This window comes from Gracilinanus agilis, chromosome 3 (genome assembly GCF_016433145.1).
Source record: "Gracilinanus agilis isolate LMUSP501 chromosome 3, AgileGrace, whole genome shotgun sequence".
Taxonomy (NCBI): Eukaryota; Metazoa; Chordata; class Mammalia; order Didelphimorphia; family Didelphidae; genus Gracilinanus; species Gracilinanus agilis.
The window spans coordinates 133,566,853-133,594,776 of NC_058132.1; the positions used below are offsets into that span (position 1 = coordinate 133,566,853).

Below are 27,924 nucleotides of genomic sequence, written 5' to 3' on the forward strand. Positions count from 1 at the left end.
GAGAGAGAGAGAGAAGGGAGAGAGCGAGGAGTGGAGGAGACAGACAGAGAGATAGAGACAGAGAGAAGGAGGGAGAGAGCAAGGAGTGGAGGAGAGACAGAAAAAGACAGAGAAAAAGAGAGAGAGAGAGAGAGGAGGGAGAGAGAAAGAGGAGTGGAGGAGAGAGACAGAGAGAGAGAAGGAGGGGGAGAGAGAGGGAGAGAGAGAGAGAGAGAGAGATGCATATGAGGGATATGTGTGTATATATATGTGTGTATAATATAATCTCTATAAGAGAGTATGGGTAGTAAGTTAATGCCAGAATTCTGGGCAGTGTATACACCTGTCATCCTTAGGATATTCTCAAAAGCCTAAGTTGAACAAGCAATTGAGGGATTCTAGACAGGTTTAAAATAATTAAATTCACCTTTGGGGATGTTTGCTTAAACCAGAAAGTTACTTAGAAATAACACAATAGAAAGAAAACATCCTTGGGGATATGTGCATGCACATTTATATCTTATGTTTGTGTGTGTGTGTGTGTGTGTGTGTGTGTGTGTGTGTGTGTGTGTGTGTGTGTGTATGGAAATACAAGATAGAACAAACAAAAGAGGAAATTTCCCTTATCATTTACACAAAATCCCTGCTTTATTCTCAAAGGCCTCCATCAATATTTCACTTCCTTTGCTGTAAGCTAAAAGAGAAAAACAGTAGTAATGATTCTCAAGTGGGATGATGCCAGCTCACATGGGAATAAATATTTATGAGTCATGCCCAAGAATTCACCTTCAGGGTATTTCAATTCTGCAAACTGTAGTGCAGAAGAGCCCCCCGGCACATTACAGGGCCTTCTTCCAGAATTACCACTTGCTTAGAAAAATAAAGGAAGTAAACAGATTGAAGATAGAGCTTACAAACCTTCCAATAATAATCCCTTCCAAGTCTTGACTTTGTCTGTTTTTATTCTCATGCAGTTTGATGGGATTCGGAGTCCCTGAGGAAGAAACATGGTTAGATTTTTTTAAGGAGTGCTACCTAAAACATGAGGCTAATCACACTGTATAAAAGGCTTTGTTTCCTGGCTACATGCAAAACTTTTAAAAATTCACTGACACTACCACCGAGAAAAGCCATATACACACTGATCTTTGGATTAGGTCAATAAGATTTGGCACAGGAGGAAATACTGCTATGTGTTGTTTTATTGCCACAGAACGAATCAAGGAATCATTCCCCTTTTGCTCTTTCCAGCTGACATTTACATAGACCTGAACATTTGCTAATTCTTTGAAATCTTTCCCTTGCTGTTAACTGCAATTTAAAATAGATCCTGCTTTCCATCTGGAACAACAAATAGGACCCCTACTAAGACACTGGAACCTTTAGCAAGGTTTGCCTACTCTGGAGGATAATTGATTCTTGCGTATTTAAATTTTTTTTTAGCCTGAAGAGAATAATAGTGGCTGACTATCCCATGTCAGCTTGCATTTCAGAAACTTTTCCATCTTGCTTTTAAAAAATAACAGTAGTGGGGCAGCTAGGTGGCTCAGCAGATTGAGAGCCAGTAGGTTCAATTGATTTCAGTTCATTCTAAGACAGAAGGTAAGGGTTAAAAAAAATAACAGTAATAATTGCTAACCTTTATGTAATAGTTTTATGGTTTGCAAAGGGCATTGCATATATTATCTCTACATATTTTAACAATCCTGTGAGATGGGTACTCTTATTATCCTTATTTTGTAGATGAAGAAACTGAGGCCCAGTTTATTCCATTCAGAGTTCACACAGAGTTAAAAAGTGTCCAAGGCAGAATTCAAACTCAAATTGAGAGATCTTTCTGACTTCAAGTTCCACCAGATAAAAATTCAAACACTCTCTCCTTGTGCCTTTATCTCCTACTGCTTTGCACCAACCCTACTAGATAATCATGCCATTGTCAATATTGCTCCCTAGCACAAAATGTCAATCCCCATCTCTCCTTGCCGAATTCTTCATCTTAGAGGATCCTAGAGTTAGAGCCAGATGGATGGGACCTCTGAAACCATCTAATCCAACCCTCTCATTTTACAGAATTTTTACTCATTTTACAGAGGCTAAATAACCCAGGATAGTAAGCATGGTGGGGTTTGAACCTCAGGTCCTATGACAACAGTGAGTGCTTTTCTCACTGTAGTATTCCTCGTGCTTCCCATTTAGGACCAATCCAAAAACCTTCCTTAATCCTCCTAGTTAGTGATCATCCACCCTTTCTTGGGCTTCATAATAGCACCTGCTTCATCTCTTTCATGCTCTTGTCATTATTCAGTCATTTCAGTCATGCCCAACTCTTTGTGACTCCATTTGGGGTTTTCTTGGTAAAGATACTAAAGTGGTTTACCATTTCCTTCTCCAACTCATTTTACAGATGAGGAAACTGAGGCAAACAAGGTGAAGTGACTTGCCCAGGGTCACAGACGTAGTAAGTGTGTCTGAGTTTAGATACTGAACTCTGGAAGATGAGTCTTTCAGACTCTAGGCCGGTGCCACCTCGCTGCCCTTTCATGTACTTGTGCTATTTTGTATTATGTCTTTACAATATCTTCCTTTTAAATTTTAAACTTCATGGGGACAGAGATTAGGTATTCTTTAGATTATGTATTTTCCCCAACACCTAGTACCATTCTTTGTACATACTTAAGAATATGTGATACTTAATAAATATTTGTGTAAGTTTAAAGTTTATTCAATGTATTGACACAAGACTTGATATTAGTTTGGATTAATTAATCATGTAATTCCACAGTAATATAGGATTTCAGAAATAAATAACTTAAAATATTTTTATCAGTAAATAGAGGCAGACATTCTGGAAAAGCTACCTAGAAAAAGCATCCATCTTGTTTCTAGGGCCATCTTTTCCTCTCACCAACTCCCACTGATGACTTCAGTCTTTTTTTCTCATTACACATTTCAGCAGAAAAATAAACATCAAGAGTACATGTTGGAGGTCACTAGACTGAGTATTGGGTCTACAAAGAGGTGTAGTTGGGGAGTTGAGTTTCCACAAGCCACAGAAAAAGTGGTTTCATTACTTTATAGTCCTACCTCATACATGTAGAAGAATAAATAACCACAAGGCAATGTGTTCTAAGTGTCAAATGAGGCAGTAAACTCTACAGCAGTTCAGAGAAAGGGATAAATTGAATGGAATGTTTGTACTAATTTAAATTAATATAGCATTACTATTCAAATCATTTTATTATGAATTTAATCATCAACAAGCATAAATGTTTTATATACAAAGAATGAAAAGATTTTATGTGACATTGTAAACTGTTAGATACAGTTTGTTTTTTACAAAGTCCACCTTAAAATTCAGTAAGGAGGCAACAAAATTGCCATTATCATTCGATATCCTGAAAACTATTGCAAGTAAAGATAGAGGTCAAGGGGAAATGGAATGTTGTTGTCCTTCTGCCACCTCCACCGACCTGTGCTACATCCTGGAACAAAATCTTATAAACAAATTGTTTGATGTTGTACTTAAGCATCTATTTGGGTTGTTTTTTAGGTGGGTCTGTTTCGGAAGTCAGGAGTAAAGTCTCGAATCCAAGCTTTGCGGCAAATGAATGAAACCTTCCCTGAGAATGTCAGCTATGAGGACCAGTCTGCTTATGATGTAGCTGATATGGTCAAACAATTCTTTCGGGACATGCCAGAGCCACTCTTTACAAGCAAGCTAGGAGAAACTTTCCTCCACATCTATCAGTGTAAGTTAATTCTCTCCTCAAGTAATAAAGTTAGGAAGTTTCTACAGTCTTCATGATCTTGGGGCCAAATCAAGGTCTTAGATTTAAGTCCACAATTGCAAGATGCCTTTCCAAAAGTGAAAAAGGGGAAACTGTTGATGATATGGGAGACAAACATATCTATAAAATAGATTTCATTTTTTTTAATACTTTCACTCCCTTGAAAGGCAGGAAATTCAAAGTCAAATATATAGCTGAGGGTATGCTGACCATAAGCAAAAAGCAAATGAGAAAAGCCTGTTTTCATTACTCAGTAAGTAAACTGACAAAATGCCACACTTGTGATTTTATTTTCATGTTTTATATTGTCATTCATTTTTTCAAAGAGATGTTGGCAGTGGAAGGCTTAGGAATATTTTCTCCATCCATGACAAGGTATCTTTAATTAAAAAATGTATTCTGAGGATCTATTCTTTTTTTCTAATCAAAGGACAGTGCCCATTATAGGAAGTAGCAGATCCCAAAAATATAAGAATGAATCTTTTTTAAGGTTAATGATTTTGTTAAAATAAACTATTACCATGAAGAAATCATAATGCACTAATGCCACACATTTGGCCCTATTGAATACCGAAGTTTTCCCTCGTTGACTGGGTAGCAATCTTCCTAAAGTTGTTGGTGGCTCAAAATTTATATAATTTGTAAGGAATGTTTTTGTAGAGAAGTCTGTACTTACAGTTCTCAAAGAACCTATAATGGTGGAGTTTAGAAAATATTGTAATCAGTATTAGGAAAAAATGGTACCAGTGGATACCACTAAATTGACTTACCTTTGACAAAGTTTATATGTTCAGCTGATACCCAGGATGGAAAAATGATACGCATTATCTTGTTGGATAAGTGCAGCTGTAGGACAAGATAATCACCAGGAGTGGGTTCAGAAATATGTGGTTTTCAAATACAAAAACTGTAGGGATAAACCTGGAATAGACTGGAAATATTGGACACAAAACATCAACGTAATTTAATTCTCATATTAAATTAAATGCTGGTTTTTGCTACAACCAGCATGCTTCCTAAAAATATTTGTGAAGTCCTAACAAAGAGTCTTGGGGACTAAGACTCAAGAACAAAGATGCAAGGAAAGGAAAAAAAACAGCATTTTTACATACTATGTCTAGGCAGTGTGGATATGAATATAAACAAAAAGCCAGGCCCTGCCCTCGAGAAGCTTGCCTTCTAATGGGGAAAAGCAGCCCAGATAATGGAGCTGAAATGGGAGCATAGTTTTCAAGTTCAGAGAGAGTGAGCAACGGGAGCAGAAGGGGAATGGAGACAAACCCACCGGGATCCCACCACAAAAGGGAAACTCCAGAAAGGGCATGGGGGCAGGTCTTACAGTGCTCAGACAATGCCCAAAGGAAGCAGTCAAATTATGAAGAAAGCTGATTTTTCCCAACCCTTGTGGAATTGACCAAGGTTAGAAAGTGAATTGGATTGCTGGGTTGGGAAAGACAGCTCTGGTCACAGTCTCATAAGTCTCAGAGCAAATTGAAATTGGGGGAGGAGAGCGAATCAAGAGATCTTTGTTAGACAAAAGAATTCTCATTGTCACATAGGAAGCAGCAGATTTCTTCATGATAGACATTTAGCTAGAGGGCTGCTATGAAGCTGAGAGCTGCTTATAGAAATGGCCCTTCAAAGCTGTCAGTTTAACTGTGGAGGAGAGTTTAACTTAAGTGCTGAATTGCTTCCTTTCACAAAGAAAACTTAAATGCAGGATTCTGGCAGGCTCCTAAAGCAGAGGGTATTGTCTCTGCAAACAGCAGCACATTGTGCAGCCTTTCTAGGACCCACTGGAATGCCCCAAATCTCATCAGAGAAAACGTCCTTTCCAAGGGGGGCTGCGGGAGGAGTGAGACTGCTTGGGTCGTTTTGTCGACTTGGGACACACGTGAGGCATTCCCTCTCCCTGCCCTGTGCTTTCTAAACTAGATATAGAAGGGAAAATTTAATGGAAAATGGTTAAAAATTTATAAGTTAGAAGTCTCATACACCGTTTGTATGATATTTATGGACACATGCATCCATACTCTCTGTCTTTGTCCCTCTGTCTCTTTTGTCTGTTTCTGGCTCTGTTTCTGTCTGTCTCTATACATCTCTCTGTCATTGTGTCTGTCTCTCTGTGTGTCTCTTCGTACGTTTGTATTTGGCTCTGTGTCTATGTCTATGTCTCTGTATTTGTCTCTGACTGAGGGTCTGTGAGTATCTGTGTGTGTTTATGTGTATATGTCTCCCTCTGTGTGTATGTGTGTGAATTTCCCTCATTGCCTGGAGCCTCCTTTCCCTATAAGAGCCCACTGCCCCAACAGCCCTTTCACCCTGAAATAACCTTCTGGATCCACCCCACTTCTCCCATGAACCCCCATTTTATGGAATGGGCCAGACCATCCTGCTTTCATTCCCCTCTCGACTTTTCTGAACTTTAAAACCATGCCACCACACTGTATACCTTCATATATATATGTATGTAAATATATGTATATATATGTATATATATATATCTTTCTCTCTCGTTTTCTCTCTCACATTCTCTCTCTCTCTTTCTCCTCCCTTTTCCTTCTCTCTTGTAATTTCTCTCTCTGTCTTTGTATTTCTCTTTCTTTGTACTCTGTATTTCTCTCTCTGTATCTCACTCTTTGTATTTCTCTTTCTCTTTCTCACTCTCTTCCCCTCTCCCTCCCTCTCTCCCTCTCTCTGTCTCTCTCCCTCTCGTCTTCTCTCTTCCCCCTCTCTTCCTGTCTCTTTCTTTCACTCTCTCCGATTCCCCTATCTGTCCGTCTTCCTCTCTCTCACACACACACACAAGCTTTTCAGCCCCCTTTGATGTGTTGTCTTCCCCTATTAGAATGTAAGTTCCTTGAGGACAGGTACAGCCTTTTTGCTTGTCTTTTTTGCTTTGTATTCCCAATGCTTGGCTCAGTGCCTGGCATATACTAAGCTTATTTCTTCCTCTTCCCTTCAGATACTGGCACTCTAAACATTCATAAAGCCTTTGGGGGCTCAGCATCCAGCCAGTCTAAGGGTATGAAGTCAGGATATCCTTCCCAACCTATAAAACAACATTTTCTCCAAATAATTTGACAACTGGATATTTTGTGCTATTGCTGGCAGCTTGGTAAGGCTAGACTGTCTCTCAAAGTAAAGGGTACAAAATTTGGGAGATCAGGGGATCATCAATAAGCAAGTATTATTAGACACCTATTATATGCTAGGGGCTGGGGATGTAAGTACAAAGTATTAAACATTACTTACTAACAATGAGTTTCCATGCCATGCCTAGCACAACCCCCTTATTTTATAAAGAAGGAAACCAAGGCCCAGGGAGGGTAAGTTGTCCAAGGCAATAACATCAGAGGTAGGATTTGAGCCCTAAGTCCTCTGACTCTAAAACTTATACTTTCCCCACTGTGCCATGTGTTATTTCTTCAAATTGGACCTCTCTTCATGCCATGTTTAATATTTAACGTGCAATTTTACAGTGTTTTGTTTCATAAACAATATTTTAGAAAGGAAAACATCACTAACATTTAAATTTTTTTCACAGAACCTTTATTTCTATTACTCAAAAATGCTCTTGCAGAATCAAGTTTGGAAAATAACTGAAGTATCATATTTGAGCTGCCACAACAACCACTGTGTTACCAGCCTTTCACTTTTTTTTTTATTTAGAATATTTTTCCATGGTTACATGATTCATGATCCCCCTACACCCCCTGGCTCTCTCCTCCCTTTTCCCAAAGCCAACAAGCAGTTCCACTGGGTTGTACAAGCATCATTGTTCAAAACCTATTTCCATGTTATTCATATTTGCAGAAGAGTGATCTTTTAACATCAAAACCCCAATCATATCCCTATCGCACAATGTGGTCGATCATATATTTTCTTAATGCATTTCTGGTTCCACAGTTCTTTCTCTGGATGTGAATAGTGTTCTTTCTCATAAGTCCCTCAGAATTGTCCTGGATCATTGCATTGTAGAGAAGTCCATTACATTAGATTGTGCCACAGTGTATTAGTCTCTGAGTACAACATTCTCCTGGTTCTGCTCCTTTCACTCTGCATCAGTTCTTGGAGGTTGTACAAGTTGACATGGAATTCCTCCAGTTCATTATTCCTTTTAGCCCAATAGTATTTCACCACCATCAGATACCACAGTTTGTTCAGCCATTCCTCAATTAAAGATCATCTCTTCATTTTCCAATTTTTTGCCACCACAAAGAACACGGCTATAAATATTTCTGTACAAGAATTTTTCCTTATTTTCTCTTTGGGGTAAAAACCCAGCAGTGGTATTTCTGGATGAAAGGGTAGGCAATCTTTTTAAGCACTTTGGACATAGTTCCAAATGGCCCTCCACAATCGCTGGATCAATTCACAACCATACAATACATTTAGTGTCCCAATTTTGCCACATCCCCTCCAACATTTATCACTTTCCTTTGCAATCATATTCAGCCTTTCACTTTTAAGAATTTCCTGTATTCAGCGATTTTATTGTTCAAAATTCTCATGTATCTGTATTCTCAGTTTTCAAGGATAAGATCTCTCTAGATTCTAGAAATGCAAAAGACCATTTTTGTTAACTAAATTTTAACTCCCTCAGCAAACCCTGAAAGAGAAATATATGCCTCACTGTCAGCATCTTCTTAGTTCATTTAGAAGGTCCATCTCGCTGACAGAGCCTTGTCTTTCTGCAGATGTTCCTAAAGATCAGCGTCTCCAGGCAGTACAGGCTGCCATCATGCTGTTGGCAGATGAAAACAGAGAAGTTCTACAGACTCTGTTGTGTTTCCTGAATGATGTTGTCAATTTGGTGGAAGAAAATCAGATGACACCCATGAACCTGGCTGTGTGTCTGGCCCCTTCTCTTTTCCATCTTAATTTATTAAAGAAAGAAAGTTCCCCAAGGTGGGTTTTTCATTAACAGTAGCAGGAATTGTTGGGAGTGGGCTGTGGATTCCCAACCTAGCCCTACTTTGGGCACAAAAATCTTGTTCACTATATTTCAAACTTGAATATAGCATCCCTCTTTTTAAAAGAAAAATTTTCCAGGACATTTAATCTTGGTAACTCTAATTCATTGGATTTATCATGATGTCATTTAAGATAATGGCTTTGTCTAGGAAGTTTTATGAGTTCTTTTTTGTGATATAGGAAAGAAAGAAGGCAAAGTTTTATATCATAAACTCTCATGGGCAGGCTACACTGAAAACCATAACATGGAACCATGCAATTAAGTGTTTCAAATCTTGGAAAATGGTTCCTTTGCTCCCTATATAATTGTTAGTATCCTTATCTTTTCCCAAGCCTTTCAATTACAAATAATTAGAGTGGCAAAGCTCCAACCTAATTCAGAATATCTAAGATATGTGGTAATCATCTTTGCTTTGGAATCTGGCTAACATCTGGTAAGGAATGGAAACTGGGAGGGATGGGCTCTGGGTCCCAAAAATATACTTGGTTTTACATTCAACTGTGACACTGGCATTCAATTACAGAGTGATACAGAAGAAATATGCTACAGGCAAGCCAGATCAAAAGGACCTCAATGAGAATCTGGCAGCCACTCAGGGACTTGCCCACATGATAATAGAATGTGACAAACTTTTTGAGGTGAGTGCATGACTCTGGCAGCATTCTTTATAGTTCTTGGAACTCGATGAGACACTCGGAGTATTTAAAATATTTATGGTTTATACTTGTTTGTCCCCCTGTTTCCTTTGTATTAATAGTAGCACCTTGTATATTCTCTAGCATTTGCTTGAAAAAGCTCAAAGATATAAGCCTTGAAGTGGAGATTTTGATTAGTCACAAACAACATAGACCTCATGACGGCTTTCACGAATGTAAGAGAATAGCTTTGGCGGCCTGTTAATCTTTTATGTCTCAGTTATATGAATTGCCCTTTAGATTTGACTGGATTCAGTATTTCTTGGCACAAATAAACACTGTTCACGTTTCTATACAGTAGCTGACACGTGAACAGTAGGTGAACTAGACTCATGGGACATTTTTAAACTGGTAAAGTGTTTTGGCAATGTGTCAAAAGAAAGAAATGCTCTAAAAATATAGGGAATTATTGGCCCCATTCCATAGTTACATAATAGGCCTTATAGAATCCAACCTTATTCATACCTGGCAAGTTGCTGAGTCTAGAACTAGATCCATAATAATGATTGTTTATATGTAAATGCATAGCAATAGATTTATACATATAAAATCAAACTGAATGAAGCTACATTAAGAATAAAATCAAAAGGAAATGGTAAAAACAACTAGAAGAATCATTTCTTATCTGTATGTATGTTATATGAATATGTGTGTCTATTAGTATACATATATGTGAATATATGTTGTGCTTTACATTTATAAAGGACTTTCATAGACATTTTCATTTAATCTTCACAACAATGTTATCATCATCATTTATACAAAAACTTATAAAAGACTTAAACTCTATAGTACTTTAAGTTTTGCAAAACACTTTATAAATACCTCATGTTTTCCTCACAAAAACTCTGTAAAGTAGGTGCTATTATTATACCCATTTTACAGATGAGAAAATTTAGGCAGCTAGAGGTTAAGTGATTTGCCTGGAGTTGACACTGGTAGTGAGTGTCTGGGACTGGATTTGAACTTGAGTATTCCTGAATTCAGGCCCACTGCTCTATCCACTGCACTATGAAGTAAATAGTAAAAGTCTTATTAACTGCATTTTATAAATGAGGAAAATGAGGCTGAGATAACTTGTGATTCATCTAGTACCATCATATGTCTAGGAAGTGGCAAATATGGCATTTATATCCTGGTTTTTCGAATCAAAGTCCAAATTTTTTTATATTGTGTCATACATCTTCTTGAATCAAACTGAATGAAGCTAGATTAAGAATAAAATAAAAAGGCAATGAAAAGAACAACTAGAGAAATCATTGCAAGTTATGACCATAAACATAACTTTAGTAATATATTACTTCTTATCTTCCAAAAACAATGTTAATATAAGTAACGATATTGGGGGGGGGGAACCATCATTAAGTCAATAAGACATCTATTAACCATTACTTGTTCTAGTAGACTGTAAACTCCTCAAGGGCAAGGTCCTTAATGACCACTTTGTAAATGATTGTGGTTTAATTCATTCATATCCTCAGTGCCTAATATGATGCTTTATATATGTATATATACACACACACATAATATATACATATATATAATTTATATTACATATAATAATATATATTGAATGTATAAATATAAATAAAATATATATAATGCTTTATATATAGTAGCAACATAACAACCATTTGTTTAATAAGTGATTATGCATGAAAATATTTTTGAAAAACTAAATATTTCTTAAACCTATTGACTACCTTTTGAAATAGGTCCCTCATGATATGGTAGCTCAATCTCGTAATTCTTACATGGAAGCTGAAATCCATTCTCCAACACTGGAAGACCTGGGAAAACAGCTGGAAGAGAATGGAGGAAATTTTCACTTGTACCTGGAACATCTCATCCAGGGGCTACAGAAAGAAGCAAAAGAAAAGTTCAAAGGATGGGTCACTTGTTCAAGTGCAGATAGTACAGACCTCGCTTTCAAAAAGGTAAATTTCTGAGTTAATTAGCCCCCAGACACTTCCACCAAACAAAGACTTACAATTTTTACTTGTTCCCAAGAGTGAAACTAAAGACAGTGATGGAAGTTGCTTAGAGTTAGGTTCTACCTTGGAATGATAAGAAAATACCTAACCATTAAAACTGCCCAAAAGGGATAAGAGCTAAGGATTTTGGACTCTGAGTTATGTGTAAGTGGAGATTTTGTACCTTTGAACTATGTTCCCCAGAATTCCTTTAGTATTTCCCAGAATTCCTTTTAATCTCACCACCATAGATAGATGTGTGTGCTCATGTTTTGTTTATAAGTTCTGTAACTCCTCCCTTGCTCTCTCTTCCACATGGGTGGCTTAGGTGAGCTCCCTCTTGACTCTAGCCTTTTAGTTTCCCTTTTGCTTCACGTTAAATTCAATAAATCTTATTAAATATAATACTTGGAGTATTTTGGATATTAATTTTGAAACTTACAGTTAGGAGACCGTGGAGATCATCTGATCTAACCAATCTAAACCAAACTAACAGAGCAAAAGTCTCCTCTACAATTTAACAAACTATTGATCACCCAACTTTTTTTCTCAGGTACCCTAAGGAAGCCCATTTTACTTCTGCACAGCTCTATCTGTTAGGAAGTTTCTCCTTACATCAAACCCAAGTTTGCCTCTATGTAGTTTCCTACCTATTGTTTACCCCCTCTGAGCAGGGGATACTATTTTTAATATGGAAAAAAAAATTCAAAGCAATTTGAACCTTGGCCAGATTATTTGAATTTATCAATAAGTTTTTTAAGAACTAAGATAAACTGAATAGGAAAGCTTTTAAGTTTTCCATGTCTTTTTATAGTGGAGAAGGGAAAGGAAAAAGACAAAGTTATTTGCTTTTCTTCTTCCATTTGATAATCCTTCAAATACTTAAAAGTAACTGTCATGCCACCCTGAGTCAAGGGCTCTAAATCTGACTTCTGTGAACTTGTCGTTTTAAGTATTATTATTAGATTGGTATAATTGAGCTCCTCTGAATTCCTACATATTTTATTTTATGCATTTAAAAGCATTTTATTTTGGGGGGAGGAATCCATAGGCTTCCCTGGACTGCCAAAGGGGTCTTATGACACACAAAAAAGATTAAGAACCCCTTGCCCTACGTCTTCTTTACTTTGAGATAAATATCCAGTTTCTTCAACCAACCTTCCTATTACATAATTCTAGGATTCTTTACTACTTGGTTGCACCCTGCCTAGTCTCTCAACATAGCAATATCCTCCCCCAAAAATGACTCCCTTAAATAAACCCAGTGGTCCAGATGTGATCTGACCAGGGTAGTACAAGAGGACTTTCAAGTCTCAGGACCTGACCCTTTCCCCATTTTATTGCAACCTATACCTACAAAAGCTTTTTTGACCACCATAGGACATGATTCATGTTGAATGTTCAATCTGGTAAAACCTCAGTTCTTTTTCAGACAGATTTTTGTCTATCCATACCTCTCATTTTTCACTTTTCTCTCTTCATGGTCTTGATCCAGTACTTAATCAGTTTAACACTGCACTCACTTCTAATATTGAATATCTTACCTCCTTGTCCTTCTCTCATTCATGTTCTGTCAATTCTCAGTCTTGGGTCCCTCTCATTTTCCACTTTCTCCATTCCTAATCATGAATTGCTAAGTGCTTCTGGAGGAAGTGCCTATATTTACCAGGTTCACTTTCCTAATCCCCTAATTTCGGTTGGGCCTTCTCTTCAACACAGGAATCCCTTTTATTCTTCCTTGATTGATTCTCTATCATGCTCCCACAAAAGCTCTTACAAACCTTCTCCTCCACCCCCAACACATATTTTACTTTCTGAGGAGATAGCTTCTTTCTACTTTCCTGAGAAAATTGAGGCAATCTTTCCTAAGCTCCTTAATCTCCTCTATTTCATTTCTCAAAACCCTTTTTTATCTTCATTTGACTTCTCTTCTTCTATTCCATTTTCTAAGGATGAAGTAGCTCTTCTTGTCAAGGCTAATTCTGCTAATGTCTGTTCTTGATCCTCCTACCTTTCCTATTTCCTCGAGGAGTTTGACTTCTCTTTCATCTTTATTTTGTCTCCCCTTCTATTGACCCCTGTTTTCTAATAACATGTTCAATTCTCCCTCACGCTTTAAAAGCCTTTATTTGACTGCCATTCCCTCATGCTACCATATTGTATATCTCCTCATTTTCATTGCTAAGTTCTAGAATCTTCTCTGTTCACCACCCTTTCTCCTAGATTCTTTTGAGATTCTGGCTTGACTTTCATGATGATATTTTCTCCTGGTTCACTTCCTGTTTTACATTCTCAGATTTCCTTGTTGGATCATCATCCATATGGATCTCCTTCCCTCTAAGCAAAAGTGTACCTCAAAGATCACTCCTGGTTCCTCTCCTCTCTTCTTGTTCTTATCTGCTCCCTGGGTTCTACTCTTCTTCCCTATGCAGCTAGCATTCAAATCTGTATATCAGGAGGCACCTAAGAGTGAGCTAAGGCTCAGTGGATAGAGATAAGTGTGGAGATGAGTTGTCCTGGGTTCAAATTTGGCTTCAGTTGTTTCTTAGCTGTGTAACCTTGGGCAAGTCCCTTAACCACATTGCTTAGTCCTTACAGCTCTTCTGCCTACAACCAGTTGGCTCTAAGATAAAAGATAAGGGTTTTGTTGTTTTTTTTTTAATCTATATAGCCAACCTAATCTCTCTTCCTTAAACTTCCACTGCCCTTTGAATATCTTGAATATTTTTTCAATCATCATTTACAAAATGGAATTTATCTTTCCTCTCCAACAACATACCCTCCCTCCCTCCAAATATCCCTGTTTATGTTAAGAGCATCATCATCCTCACTTTATCCCAGGTTCAAAACCTTGGAATCATTCCCCTCTACTGCCAAATCCTAGGAAAATATAAGCTTTGTGAGAGAAAGGCTGTTTCATTCTTGTTAGCAGATACAAGGGCTTAATGAAACAACTTGCACACACATAATCATGAAACATATGCATGTAAATAAGTAGCATTGTGGCTTATTGGATAAGTGGCAAGCCTTGGAGTCAGAAGACCTGGTTCAGGTTGCACCTCTGACCCATCCTGACTGTTAGATCATGGGCAAGTCCCATTCTCGGGACTCCAGGCAGCTCTCCAATTACAGGTGGCTAAATAGTTGGTGATTTGCTTTGGTCAACAACATTTCCTTACCAAGAAGTCCTCACACCAGTAAAATAATGGGTCAGAGGCTTTTAAAAAAAGACAAAATAAATACAAAATAATTCTACTGAAGGGTACACAGTCATGCCAAGCAACAGGGGTTAGGAGGAAGAGGAATAAGGAATTGCCTTCTATTGGAATTAGTACTTGAACTAAGTTTGAAGGAAGCAAGGCATTTTATGAGAGGGAAGTGAGGAAAGAGCACATTTCCAGGCATGATGGAGACCCCAGACAATTATGTGCAATAGAGAGGTACTAGAGCTTTATAAGTAGGGCAGTGACACAGTGAAATGGTTGTACAGGTAGGTGGCACAGTGGGCAGGATGCCAGGCTTGGGGTTAGAAAGACTTATCTTTGTGAGTTCAAATCCAGCCCCAGGTACTTACTAGTTATGTGTCCCTGGTCTAGTTACTTAACCCTGTTTGCCTCAGTTTCCCAATCTGTAAAATAAACTGGAGAAGGAAGTGGCAAACCATTCTAGTATCTTTGCCAAGAACATCTCAAAGGGAGTCACAAAGAGTTGGACACAAAAAAAAAAACCACAATTAAACAACAAAAGTAATTTAGATTTGTATTCTAAGGATGTCAGTTTTGCAGCTGGGTGGAAAATGGATTGCAGAGAGGAGAGATCAGAGGCTAGAGACCAATTAGAAGGCAATTACAGTTATTTTTAGTGTGTGGAAAGATGTCAAAATCTCTGAAGCTTCCTTTTTAGTCTGAGACACTTTCTAAGATCACTATTGATTATTCTAAGAGACTTAAGTCCAGCCCATTCCCCAAATGATAACCTGTACAGCCATTCGATGATGTCTTTTGGTTTATTTCTCAAAGGTTGGAGATGGAAATCCACTGAGGCTCTGGAAGGCTTCCGTGGAAGTAGAAGCTCCCCCCTCAGTGGTGTTGAACCGAGTGCTGAGAGAGCGTCATCTTTGGGATGAGGATTTTGTGCAATGGAAGATTGTGGAGACGTTGGACAAACAGACAGAAATCTATCAATATGTTTTAAACAGCATGGCTCCCCATCCTTCTAGAGACTTTGTGGTTCTGAGGTAAGGCTGCTTTTCCTCCCTTAGAACCTTCTTTTCTTTCCTCACTAGATATAATGACCATACCTGCATTTATTTTGCCAGCCTTTATTTAGCACTTGTCCACCAATGCCAACAATGTTTCATTCCATCAGAACTTGCACTCAACATGGATGTGTGAGGGTGGGTTTTTGTTGTTGTTCCAAAGACTAAACTTTCTTATCTCTGAATTTGCTAGTATTTTATTCAGTAATTCTTCATATGTTTAACACTAACATAGCAGATAAGGTTGCTTGTCCTTAAGACCTGAGGTCAAATCTGGCCTCAGATACTCACTAGTTATGCGACTCTGGGCAAGTCACTTAGCCCTACTTGCCTCAGTTTCCTCAATTGTTAAATAAGATGGAGAAGGAAATGACAAATCACGCTATTATCTCTGCCAAATGGGGTCACAAAAGACCCAACACAGCTGAAAACAACTAACCCACTTCTTTCTTTCCAACAGTTGTAGTCTTGTCCTGCTTTCCCTTATAACCCTGATCCTTACATAGACAGCACCAACTTTATTAGGCTGGAAATATTGTTTACTTCCTTAGAACAGAGTCCTCCTAACAATTGCTGTCTGTCCATCAGCATATACTGCCTAATTATTCAAATTTTGCCTGCATGGCTTTTATCATTATTTTGCTGCCTCACCCACCCACCCAGGAAAATTTCAAGTCTGTGACGGGAATTGAGTTTGTAACTCCAAATGTTCACGGCTAATTACTTTGCTTGGAAACACTGACACAGCCTTAAGTGCTCATAACTATTCTGGAGTCTTTCTGATGTTCAAGATTTTAGGAAATAACAGAGCTGGCCCTGAGTCTGCTGTCTAACTGTTGAAAGTTTGCTTTCGATTGATTTATGGGAATTTGTTCCAGACCTTTGCTTTCTGGGACTAGAATGAGATGCCTATCCAATGATCTGCAGCTTTCATAGTGTAAATGGTCTGATGAGTCAGGATTACATCAGAGAGAAGAATGATTGAAGATACTGGAAGAACCTAATAAAATATAATTATATCAGTATAGCCCCTCTTTTATTGTTCACTGGTGGAAAACAAGTCCCTTTGTGCACTACTTCCCACGGAATATGGATTTTTAGAACTTGCCAGGATAAAGGGAATTAGTTATGGCACTCCCAAATGAATTTTTAAATACTTCATACATGAAATTATTTTTTTGACAGCAAACAAAAATTGTATGTGATTGCTTTTCTTGCTGGAACCTTAGCCCGGCAGGTCTCTTTCTCTGTTGTTTAAGGACCCCACATACGAGTTTGTCTCAGCGGCCTTAGCCAAGATCTCTGGGATGCAGATGGAGCATGTAGGCAGTCATAAATATGACTTCTCACCATTAGTTATTTGCTATCATCTTGTGAAATCTGGAGTCTGTTTCCTTACTTTCATCAGGGCAGAGCAGAGAAGGGATGACTCCATGATGCTTTCTTACTCTCTCACTGTATTAAAGGAATGTCACTGAGGACTAAAGCCCCACGAATGACCTAGGAACTCACTCCCCAGAGCTCCTCACCCCAACTTCCATCCGCTTTCTTTTTTGCTTGGCCAGTCTTCCTTCAATTTTATGGTTCTTTATGCTCCTTTAGTGTTCCCTTGAAGCTTACCAAGGGAATGACTACATTTGGCCAGCATACTAATTCTCTTCTCTATCTATACCAGTCAACAAACATTATGAAGTGCCTGCTACGTGCCAGGCCTGAGATATAATGAAAAAATGAAATAGTCCCTTTCTTGAAGGAACTTTCATTCTGTCTTAAAAATGCATGAGCATATGCATATACACATGTGCAGATAAATAACCTCTCTTCACATATACATGCAAACACAGATATACACAGAGAGATTATATATACGTATATGTATGTGAACACATGCAAGTTGTGGTAAAAGCAGCATCTATTTTATATAATCTAGCATGTTTCTTTTTTAAATTAAAAAAATCCAATTACATGTAAAAATATTTTTTGATATTTTTTTTAAATTTGGAGTTCTAAATTCTCACTCTGTCCCTCTTATCCCCCCTCCTTGAGAAGACAAGCAGTTTTATATAGATTCTATATGTGCAGTCATAAATAACACTTCTTTATCTGCTATGTTGGGAAAGAAAACAGACCAAAAACAAACCCCCCCCAAAAAAAGGTTTTTAATAAGGGTATGCTTTGATCTTCATTTAGACTCTCATCAGTTCTTTCTCTGGAGGTGGATGGCATTTTTAATCATAAGTCCTTTGGAATTATCTTGTATCATTATATTGCAGAGAATAACTAAGACATTCACAGTTTATCTTCATTACAATATTGCTATTTGGGGGTACAATGTTCTCCTGGTTCTGCTCACTTAGCTTTTTTTTTTTAAATGCATACCTTCTGTCTTAGAATCTAAGTATTGTTTCCAAGACAAAAAGAGTGGGAAGGGCTAGGCAATAGGAATTAAGTGACTTGCCCAGAGCCACACAGCTAAGAAAGTGTCTGAGGCCAGATTTGAACCTAGGACCTCATCTCATCTCTAGGCCTGGCTCTCACTCCACTGAGCTACCCAGCTGCCCCTGCTCACTTCATTTTGCATCAGTTCATATAAGTCTTTCCAGGTTTTTCTGAAACCAAACCCCTTCGTCATTTCTTATAGCACAGAAATATTGTCACAATCATCTCCCAAATATTGACTTGTTTCCTTTTTAAGGGGGCTTGGAGCCCAATTTCAGGATTATGATTGTTTGAACTTGGCCTGGTCAGATCACCTGTGGAATATTTTATTTAAATCTGAGTACTAGGGAGGGGGTGAGGGGAGGGGAGGAAAAGAATATAAATCTTGTAACTATGTAAAAATATTCTAAATTAATTAATTAAATAAAGTTTGCCAAATTCAAAAGACTAAATAAATAAATCTGAGTACTACATTTTAGGAAAGATAGTATTAATCTGTAGAGTATCAAGAAGAAGGCAACCAGGTCAATGAAGAGCCTTGAGATCATACTTTAGGAGGCTCAATTGAAGAACCTGGAAAAGAAAAGCTGAAGGTAGACTTGATAGCCGTCTTCAAGAATTTACTTGGAGAATTGGCATGTGGAAAAGGGACTATCTGTCCCCAGATGGCAGAAATAAGACAATAGCAGGAAACTGCAAAGAAGCAAATTCAGTCTTTTGTTGTAAGAATTAGCTTCCTAAAAGAGTTAGAGCTATCCAAAATGTGAGTCTGCTTTGGGAAGTAGTGAGGCCCCTCTCAATGGAGATTTTCAGTCAAACACTGAATGTCTGCTTGTCAGTTATGTAGTGGAGAAAGGGTGTAGAGGCTGGGCTGGAGGGCCCAATGGGTGCCTTCCCACTCAGATCCTTTCATTCCATGCAGAGAATGGAAAGAGCCATTTTACACAAAGAAAGGAATAGTCACACACCCTGTGGAGCATGTTGTAACCCTGAGTGGTCTTCCTTATACCAGTAGGAGATGACTATGAAGCAGTCATGCCAGATGAGAAGCTTGCATTTTCTTTGGTAGTCAAAAGGGAGTCACTGGAGGTTTTAGATCAGAGAAATGATGTGATAGATTCGAGGAGGGAGAAGATGAGAGGTAGAAAGGCAAGTTTTTGTGATGATCCAGGGATGATGTAATAAGAGCCTGAACCAAAGTAGTAACACTGGGAATGGAAAAGATTACACAGCTTTGAGAGACAAATGCCACAAAAGGAGACTTTATCATACGTGGGAATATCTTGGATGTCAGAGGAAAGGGTGAAGATGAAGTTGAAGATCACTGTGACTTTTGAGACTAGAAGAAAAGCGATTCCTGTACCATTAACAGAAAAATCATGAAATCTAAAAGATAGAAGTACAAAAAGTTCAATTGTAAATATGTTGAATTTGTAGTCTTGGTAAGATCTATAGATGCAAACATCCAGGAGACTATGTAAACAGATAGTATGTGCAAAATTCCAACTACAACATAAAAAACTGCTAATCTTTGCTTTTCATCCAATTCCTATATTTAAAATTCCTAAATCTAAAAAATATTGAAGCACTTAACAATGTATCTTGTAAATGTCTAAGGTAAACCAAAGCAAATAAAAATATAAACAGCTCACCCTAATAAATGAATTGTATTGATTTTTATAGAATAAGTATTTTAAAAGAATTAATATTCTCATAACCCTAAGCCAATCACACCTGAGTGAAAGAGTTGTCATTTACTACAAAGACTTGCACTCAGCAGGTCCATAAATGTTGACTAACTGATTTCATCGTTGGCTGTATAACACACAAGGGAGGATGTCTATGTACTAATAGTTCCCTGAACTATTGCAAAGCTTCCTAATTGGTCTTCTAGTCTCTAGCTTCTACATCATCTAATCTATCCCTCAAAAAACTGCTTAAGTGATTTTCCTAAAATATTTGTCTGGTCATGTCACCCTTCTACTTAATAAGCTCCAATCCCTCCCTAGAATCTTTCAGATCACATACAAACACCTCTCTTTACTATTTAAAACCCTGCACAACCAGATTCCAATCTACCTTTCCAAGATTATTGCATATTATTCCCGTTCATCCACTCGATGATCTGTCCAAACTGTATTTCTTGCTGTATGGCACCAGTGTCACTTGATCTCTCATCACCCTGCCTTTCATTTGCAGAGTGTCATTGCAGATTCCTTCTTCATCTCCACTTCTTCAAACCTATACTTTCCTTCAAAACTCAGCTTAACTGTCATGTTCTACATGAAGCTTGGCTAGTGAGTGCTAAAAACAGTACTAATTGGCTGATTGATCAAACGGAGGGGGAACTAAAATATAGCCTCAGACTGGGCAGTCATAATCACAATTACTTTTATTGATTTCTAGTGGAAATCAGGAATAGCAGAAACAAGAAACACAACTATAAACCAGTTTTCCTGGTGAATGTTGATGCAAAAAATTTTAAATAAAATGTTAGCAAGGAAGTACTATACTATATCACAAAAATTATACACTATGACTAAGTACAATTTATACCAGGAATTCAGGGCTGATTTCATTATTGGGAAAACTATAAATATATTTGACCATGTCAATAAGAAAAACAACAAAAAAAATCATATGATTATATCAATAAATATAAAAAAATCTTTTCATAAAATATAATCCCCATTCCTATTAAAAATACTAGGAAGCACAGAAATAAATGGAACTTTTCTTAACATCTTAAATAGGATCTATAAAAAACTAAGAGCAAGCATTATCTATAGGGGGACAAATAAGAAGCATTCCCAATAAAGTTAGGTTTGTGAAGCACAGATATCCAGTATCACCACTGCTATTCAATACTGTACTAGAAATGCTAGCTATAGCAATAAGACAAGAAAAAGAATTTGAAGAAATAAGAATAGAAAACAAGGAAACAAAACTATTATGCTATGCAGATATATTTGCAGATAAGTATACTTAAAAAACCATAGAGAATTAACCAAAAAACTAATTGAAATAATGACAAACTTAAGAAAAGCTGCAGGATATAAAATAAACACAATAGATCATCAATATTTCTACATATTCTCAACAAAATCCAGCTAAAATATATAGAGTAATTCCATTTAAAACAACTACAGACAGTAATAAAGGCTAACTGCCAATACCCACACACAAACACACACACACACACACACACACACACACACACACACACACGAACTATACAAACACAATTACAAAATACTTTTCACACAAATAAAGTCTGATTAATTGCTCATGAGTAGGCCAAGCCAATATAGTAAAAATGACAAGTCTATTTATATTAATTTATTCAAACTGCCAAAAATTATTTCATAGAGCTGGAAAAAATAAGTTTTCATCTGGAAGAGCAAAAAGTAAAAAAATAACTAGGAAATTAATGAAAAAAATGTGAAGGAAGGTGACCTAGCCATACCAGATCTCAAACTGTATTACGAAGTTATAATCATCAAAACAATCTATTCAAAAATAAATGGAATAAGTGGAATAGTGTAGATACACTATATTCAAAAATAAATGGAATAAGTGGAATAGTGTAGGTACACTATATTCAAAAATAAATGACAATAACAAACTAGTGTTTCATAAACACAAAGATCCATGCTTCAGAGGCAAAAACTGCTGGGAAAACTGGAAAGTATCTAGCAGAAACTAGACATAAGCCAACACCTCACAACATATTCCAAGATAAAGTAAAAATGGGTACAAGACTTAAGAAGGGTGATATCATAAGCAAATTAAGGGAGAATGGGAAAAAGTATATGTAAGATCTATGGATAAAGAAGAGAGTCCATGACAAAACCAGAAATAGAGAGGATCATAAAAGGTAAAATGAATAATTTGATTGCAAGAAGTTGATTTTTAATTGCACAAACAAAACCAATGCAGCCAAAATTTGACAGAAAGCAGGGAAATGGGAAAGGGAGGATTTTATAGCATTTATCTAATAAAGGTTTCATTTATCAAATATATAGTGATCTGAGACAAATTTATTTTTTAAAAAGGGCTATTCCCTAAATGTTAAATGGTCAAAGAATATAAATGGAAGTTTTCAGAAAAAAGAAATATAAACTATAAATAGTTTTGTGAAAAAATACTCAAATCACTATTAATTTGAGTAATGCAAATCAAATCAACTCTAAGATACCATGTTTCAGATTGGCTAACATAACAAAAAAGAAAAGTAACAAATGCTGGAAGAAAAATGGGTACACTGATATAATACACTTTCTGGAGAACAATTTGATATTACACCCAAAGGGCTGTACAATAATGCATCCCTACCCTTTGACCCAGTTATACTACTATAGCATCTATATCCCAAAGAGATTTGTAAAAAATAAGAACCTATATATACAAAAATATTTTTCACCGCTCTTTTAGTAGTGGCAAAAAAATGGAAATTGAAGAAATGCTCATCATTTGACGAACTGCTGAACAAGTTGTGATATATGATTGTGATGGAATATTTTGTGCTATAAGAAATGATGAGGGGAATGATTTCAGAAAAATCTGGAAAGTTAAATGAACAGATGACAAGTGGAGTGATAGGACGCTAAGTGACACAGCAGATAGAAGAAGATAGAAGGCCCTAGAGTCTAGAGACTCATCTTCCTGAGTTCATCTTCCTGAGTTCAAATCTGACCTTAGACACTAGCTTTATTAAGCATCCTTGCCTCAGTTTCCTCATCTATAAAATGAACTACAGAAGAAATGGCAAACCACACCAGTATTTCTGCCAAGAAAACCCGTATTGAGGTCACAAAGAGTAAGACATGATTGAAATGACTGAACAACAACAGAGTGAAGTACACAGAACCAAGAGAACATTGTAGACGATAACAGCCATATTGTCATGATGACCAACTGTGAAAGACTCAGCTGCTAAAATCAATATAGTGATCCAAAATAATTCCAGAGGACCCATGATGAAAAATGCTATCCATCTCCAGAGAGAGAAGTAATGAACTCAGAGTACAGAGTAAAGCATATTTTTGTCACTTTATTTTTCTTGCCTTGTTTTTTGCTACATGACTAATATGGAAATTGGATATGCATGACTTCACATGTATAATGGGTATCATCTTGCTTGCCTTCTTAATGGGGAGGAGAAGGACTTATTGGAGAGAATTCAGAACTCAATTTTCATTTTAATGAATGTTAAAAATAATTTTAAAAAATCTTAGTGAAAATATTATTTGCTATGTAAATATTAATTATAGTTCATTAACCAAAATCAAACAAGTAATAGTTTTAAGTTAAAAATATTTTAAGAACTATATTCAGAAGAAAAGGTAAGTATTCTTCCAATGACATTACCACACACCTCATAAAAGATCTTTCTTTCTGAAATTATTTTGTACCTAATTTTCATGTTTTGTATTTAATTATCTGCATACATATTATTTTTCCAGAATAGAAACTTCTTAATGTAAGAGACTAGTTTATTTTTCCCTTTGCAAGCTTAGTCCCTGGCACCATGCTGGGCACAGAAAAGGCACTTAAATGCCAAATTGAATGGAACTGAAATAAACCTGGGCTCCTTTTTCCGTTTCCTGTAATCATCTCATTCCTAAGTTATCCCTGTTGTTTCTTCTCAGTGAGCTCCCTTCTCCTAATTCTAATTAAATGGTCTTCTCGTGCCTAGAGGGAACATGATTTAGTTGAAAGTGCTCACTGACTCTGGAATCAGAGGACACAAATTCAAATTCTACTTCAAACGTTTGCAAGTCATTTAACTGGTTTGGGTTAGTTTCCTCAAACATAAAATGAGAGAATTGGACCAGATTATCTCAGATGTCCCTTCTACCCCTACATCTGTGATCCACTATGTTCTTTTTTCAGTTCCCTGCCTTCCCCAAGCCTCATTGTTGCCTGCTGTCTGGCAACTGATGAAGCAGCATCCCTGGGCACAGCTAATGCATGTCTAGCTGAAATCCGTTCTGCTCTGACAAATCTCTTCTGTCACTTATAATTTCATCCCCATTTCCAAACTCTGAAGTTGAAAACATTTTTAACAGCTGGCAAGCTATTTTTAAACTTGGGACATTTAGGAAAAGGGCAATAATAGACCCAGATCTGTGGCAGAAAAACAGATTGATATCTATAGTCCATTGTTAGCTTTAGCACTCAATAGCTGTTTGTTTTGTTTTGTTTTTTTTTGTCTTGAATGAGCTATGTATGTGAGAGAAGTGGGATTTGCCCACACACATAAGCAAGGCAGTGTGATATAGTAAATAGAGAGCTGGTCTTGAAGCCAGGAAGATCTGAGTTCAAATCCTGTTTTGGAATCACACACATTGGATGTGTTACCCTAGGCAAGTGATTTAACCCCTCAACACTTTAATTGTTGTTATTCATTTGTGTCTAATTCTTCATGACCCCCATTTGGGGTTTTCTTGGCAGAGATACTGGAGTAGTTTTGCCATTTCCTTCTCCAGCTCCTTTACAAGTGAGGAAACTGAGGCAAGCAGGATTAAGTGATTTGTCCAGGGGTTACACCGCTAGAATGTCTCTGAGGCAAGATTTGAACTCAGGAAGATGAGTCTTCCTGACTCTAGACCCAGTGCTCTATCTACCGTGCCTCCCAGTTGCCTTCTCAATGCTTTAAGCTATTTTCTAAGATCATAAATTACAGGGAAAGTGTCCTACAGTGAAGGAAAGAATTTCTTCACCTAGGAATTTTCTGTACCAATTAAATCCCTTTCCTGTCTCTATCCCATATATACACATATACACATACCTAATAAACTTAAAGGAAAAAAAAGTTTGGGTTTCATATAAATTCTAGCATTATATATGGATGTCTGGGTTTCTTGTTTGTTTTGTGTCTTAGATGTTAGAATAGAGCAAAAAGCTTAGGCTTGGGCTTGGGCTTGGTACTTGCTTTCCCTATCCTAGTTTTAGCTACAGTGTCCTGTTTTGTTTCTCTTAAGGACTTGGAAGACTGATTTGCCAAAGGGAATGTGCACCCTGGTGTCTATCTCTGTGGAGCATGAAGAAGCCCACTTGATGGGTGGCGTGCGAGCTGTTGTGATGGATTCTCAATATCTTATAGAACCTTGTGGCTCCGGCAAGTCCAGGCTGACACACATCTGCAGGATTGACCTCAAGTAAGCATGTTGTCCCTGAAGCAAACTGGACAGAGGTTCAAATGCCATCAGAACTAATTCACATAGTGAAGCTACTGGAGTTTGGTCCTTTGTCCCTCACCCCATCCTATCATATTACTTTTCTAATTCCCCTTCTCTGCTGTTAGAGTAGATTCCTTTGGATTTTCTTGGGTCTCTTCTCCTACCTCTCACCACATTTTGGCTTTTCAGTGCTCTTCTCTTCAGTTTCACCTTTGCTTCCATTCCTGGACTTCCATCTTTGTTGAGCATTTAGGAGAAATATCTTGACCCAGCCCACTGCCTCTCTGGTTGTCCTCCTCCTCTAATAAGTCAATTCACTTTAACCTAGTGAACTGTGTCTGAAAGACCTTCATGGTACTCCACAGAATGGTGTTTTGCTTAGATAAACATTGGGCACAGCCTCTTTTTTTTTTAAGCACATTTCCTGGCACATAGGCTTAGTAAATATTGATTGATTAACTAGAAAAGATACACTGGCTTCTTAATAAAAAAAAAAAAAAACATTCTCTATGTATATGAGGACAGACTAAATAGCTCACTTTAAGGTTAATGAAGCACTTTCCTCACTATGGCCATGTGATGTTTTTATCATAAATCATAGAATCCTCATTTTTATAGTTGAAACTGACCCTCAGAAACTAGAGGCAGGGAGCCAATTAAAAAGCTATTTGGTTAGAGAGTCAGCATGCTATAATTGATAAAGAGTGCTGGAAAGGGAATCAGGAAGACCCAGATTTAAATCCTACATCAGACTCTTACTAGTAGTGTGAATCTGGGAAAATCATTTAATGTCCCTGAACCTAGACTCGATGAGCTCTGAAGTTCATCTGGCTCTAAAGCCATGATCCTCTGACAATAATCATAACAGCAATGGCACTTTCAGGTTTGAAAAGTGCTTTGACAGATATTGTCTCATTCCCCCTGACAATGCTGTGAGGTATGATATCCCCATTTTACAGAGGAGGAAACTGAGTCTGAGAAACATTAAATAACTTGCCCTGAGTCACAGAGCTAGTAGGCCTATGAGGTATATTTAGAACTCAGGTATTCTTGACTCTTAAGAACAGTGTTCTGTCCATTGTGGGATGAGGCTGCTTCTTCTATAACTGCCCAAGACCCCACAGCTAGAATTGAGGCTCCATGGATATCCAGAAGTGTCTGACTTCAATTGTGATGCTCCTTCTGCTCTGTCTCGTCCCACATTAATAAACAACAAATATTCTTAACCCAAAGTAGTCTTCTGAGACTTCAAGCAATGCGTTGGAAAGCAATACAAGAACAGCCATTGTAAAGCACGATGGGTAATTCTCATTTGGTTGTTGGTTTCAAGTCTTTTTCTGTTTTCCCCTCCTCCAGAGGTCACTCCCCAGAGTGGTACAACAAAGGTTTTGGACATCTTTGTGCAGCTGAAGTAGCCAGAATAAGAAACTCTTTTCAGCCTATTATTGCCGAGGGTCCTGAAACTAAAATCTGAACTGGTTGAGCAAAGAAGAGGAAACAGAAAGACCTTCTCAAAGTGAGAGAAAAAGAGAGAGAGAGATTTGGGAAGCGTTTGACATGGAAAAACTGAAGGGTGGCCTGAAAGCGCCGGAGGGCAGAGACGTCTGCAAGTCATCTTTTGAAGATGTCCTTGTCACTAATATGATATTCTTTTATCAGAGCTTTTTATCTCTGTTACTTAAAATTAAATAGATTATTATCTGTGCATTGGCTAATTTTTGCTATTTAAGCGCTTCTACGAAGCATATTTTAAATTGTAAATAAACTTCTGTGTAGAATATGTACATATTTGTGTATATCTCTATATACTGTATATATATTGTACAGTAATTATTATAATATATATTACATATATCTATAATTGAGTGTTTGGAACACGAAAGCACCTGCATCATTTTGACCCTTACTTATCTGATCTCTTCAATGCGACAGAGTAAGCAATATATTGCCACCATTAGCAGCCCTAAGACATGACCTATGTAGCCCGTTGTGATATCTAACCAAAAGTTCCCTAACCAAAGGAAAATCATTTCAGTCATTCTCTTCTATACAAATCATCAGCTCATATTAATTAAAAAATAATGAAGTATTGGCTGAGATTGGTAAAAGGTAATAGTTTCCATTAAAACAAAGTAACTCTTGACAAGTAATTAGCCATTATGGGACTAGAATGTACAAAGTAGCCAATGAGCCAATATTCCTCAGCCTGCGTTCAGGGAACTCTAAGATGCTGACAAGTATTGTAGTTCATGGTGTAAAGTATTTACTCATAAAATAGAAACAGAAGCAGTGTTCCCACCCAGGTTTAGAGAGAACTATTATAGCTTTTTTATACATAAAGTAGAAAAGAAAACTACACTTTTTCTAAAGCTTTCATAGAGACATTTCATAATTTTCATAAATTTAATTCAATTTGACTAATAGACTTTTTGGTCACAGTTAATTAACATTTTCTTACCAATATATTGCACTGATTTCTTAACAAGGACACCAATTTAAGAGAAATAATGGCCATTCAAGAGAACTGGACCATTACACTTTCAGGGAATTCATATTTTATTACATATAATACTTTTAAAATATATAGTTCATCGAAGTTTTACAATTGAAAGAGTGGGTTTTTAATTAAC

At 37.2% G+C, this 27,924-nt stretch overlaps 1 protein-coding gene across 4 annotated transcripts in view; it reads left to right on the forward strand.

The window, feature by feature from the left end:
* Positions 1–27,099, forward strand: part of STARD13 (StAR related lipid transfer domain containing 13) — a 603,909-nt gene extending 576,810 nt beyond the window's left edge. For 2 of the 4 annotated variants that reach the window (XM_044668262.1, XM_044668266.1), the window contains 7 exons: positions 3,530–3,728; positions 8,468–8,678; positions 9,269–9,383; positions 11,156–11,377; positions 15,433–15,650; positions 25,097–25,273; positions 26,651–27,099. In XM_044668262.1, the coding sequence (XP_044524197.1) occupies positions 3,530–3,728; positions 8,468–8,678; positions 9,269–9,383; positions 11,156–11,377; positions 15,433–15,650; positions 25,097–25,273; positions 26,651–26,768 (1,260 nt within the window). In that variant the 3' untranslated portion in view covers positions 26,769–27,099. The remainder of the gene's footprint in view (positions 1–3,529; positions 3,729–8,467; positions 8,679–9,268; positions 9,384–11,155; positions 11,378–15,432; positions 15,651–25,096; positions 25,274–26,650) is intronic. The other 2 variants (XM_044668265.1, XM_044668267.1) reach the window with 1 other exon arrangement.
* The last annotated feature ends 825 nt before the right edge of the window (positions 27,100–27,924 follow it).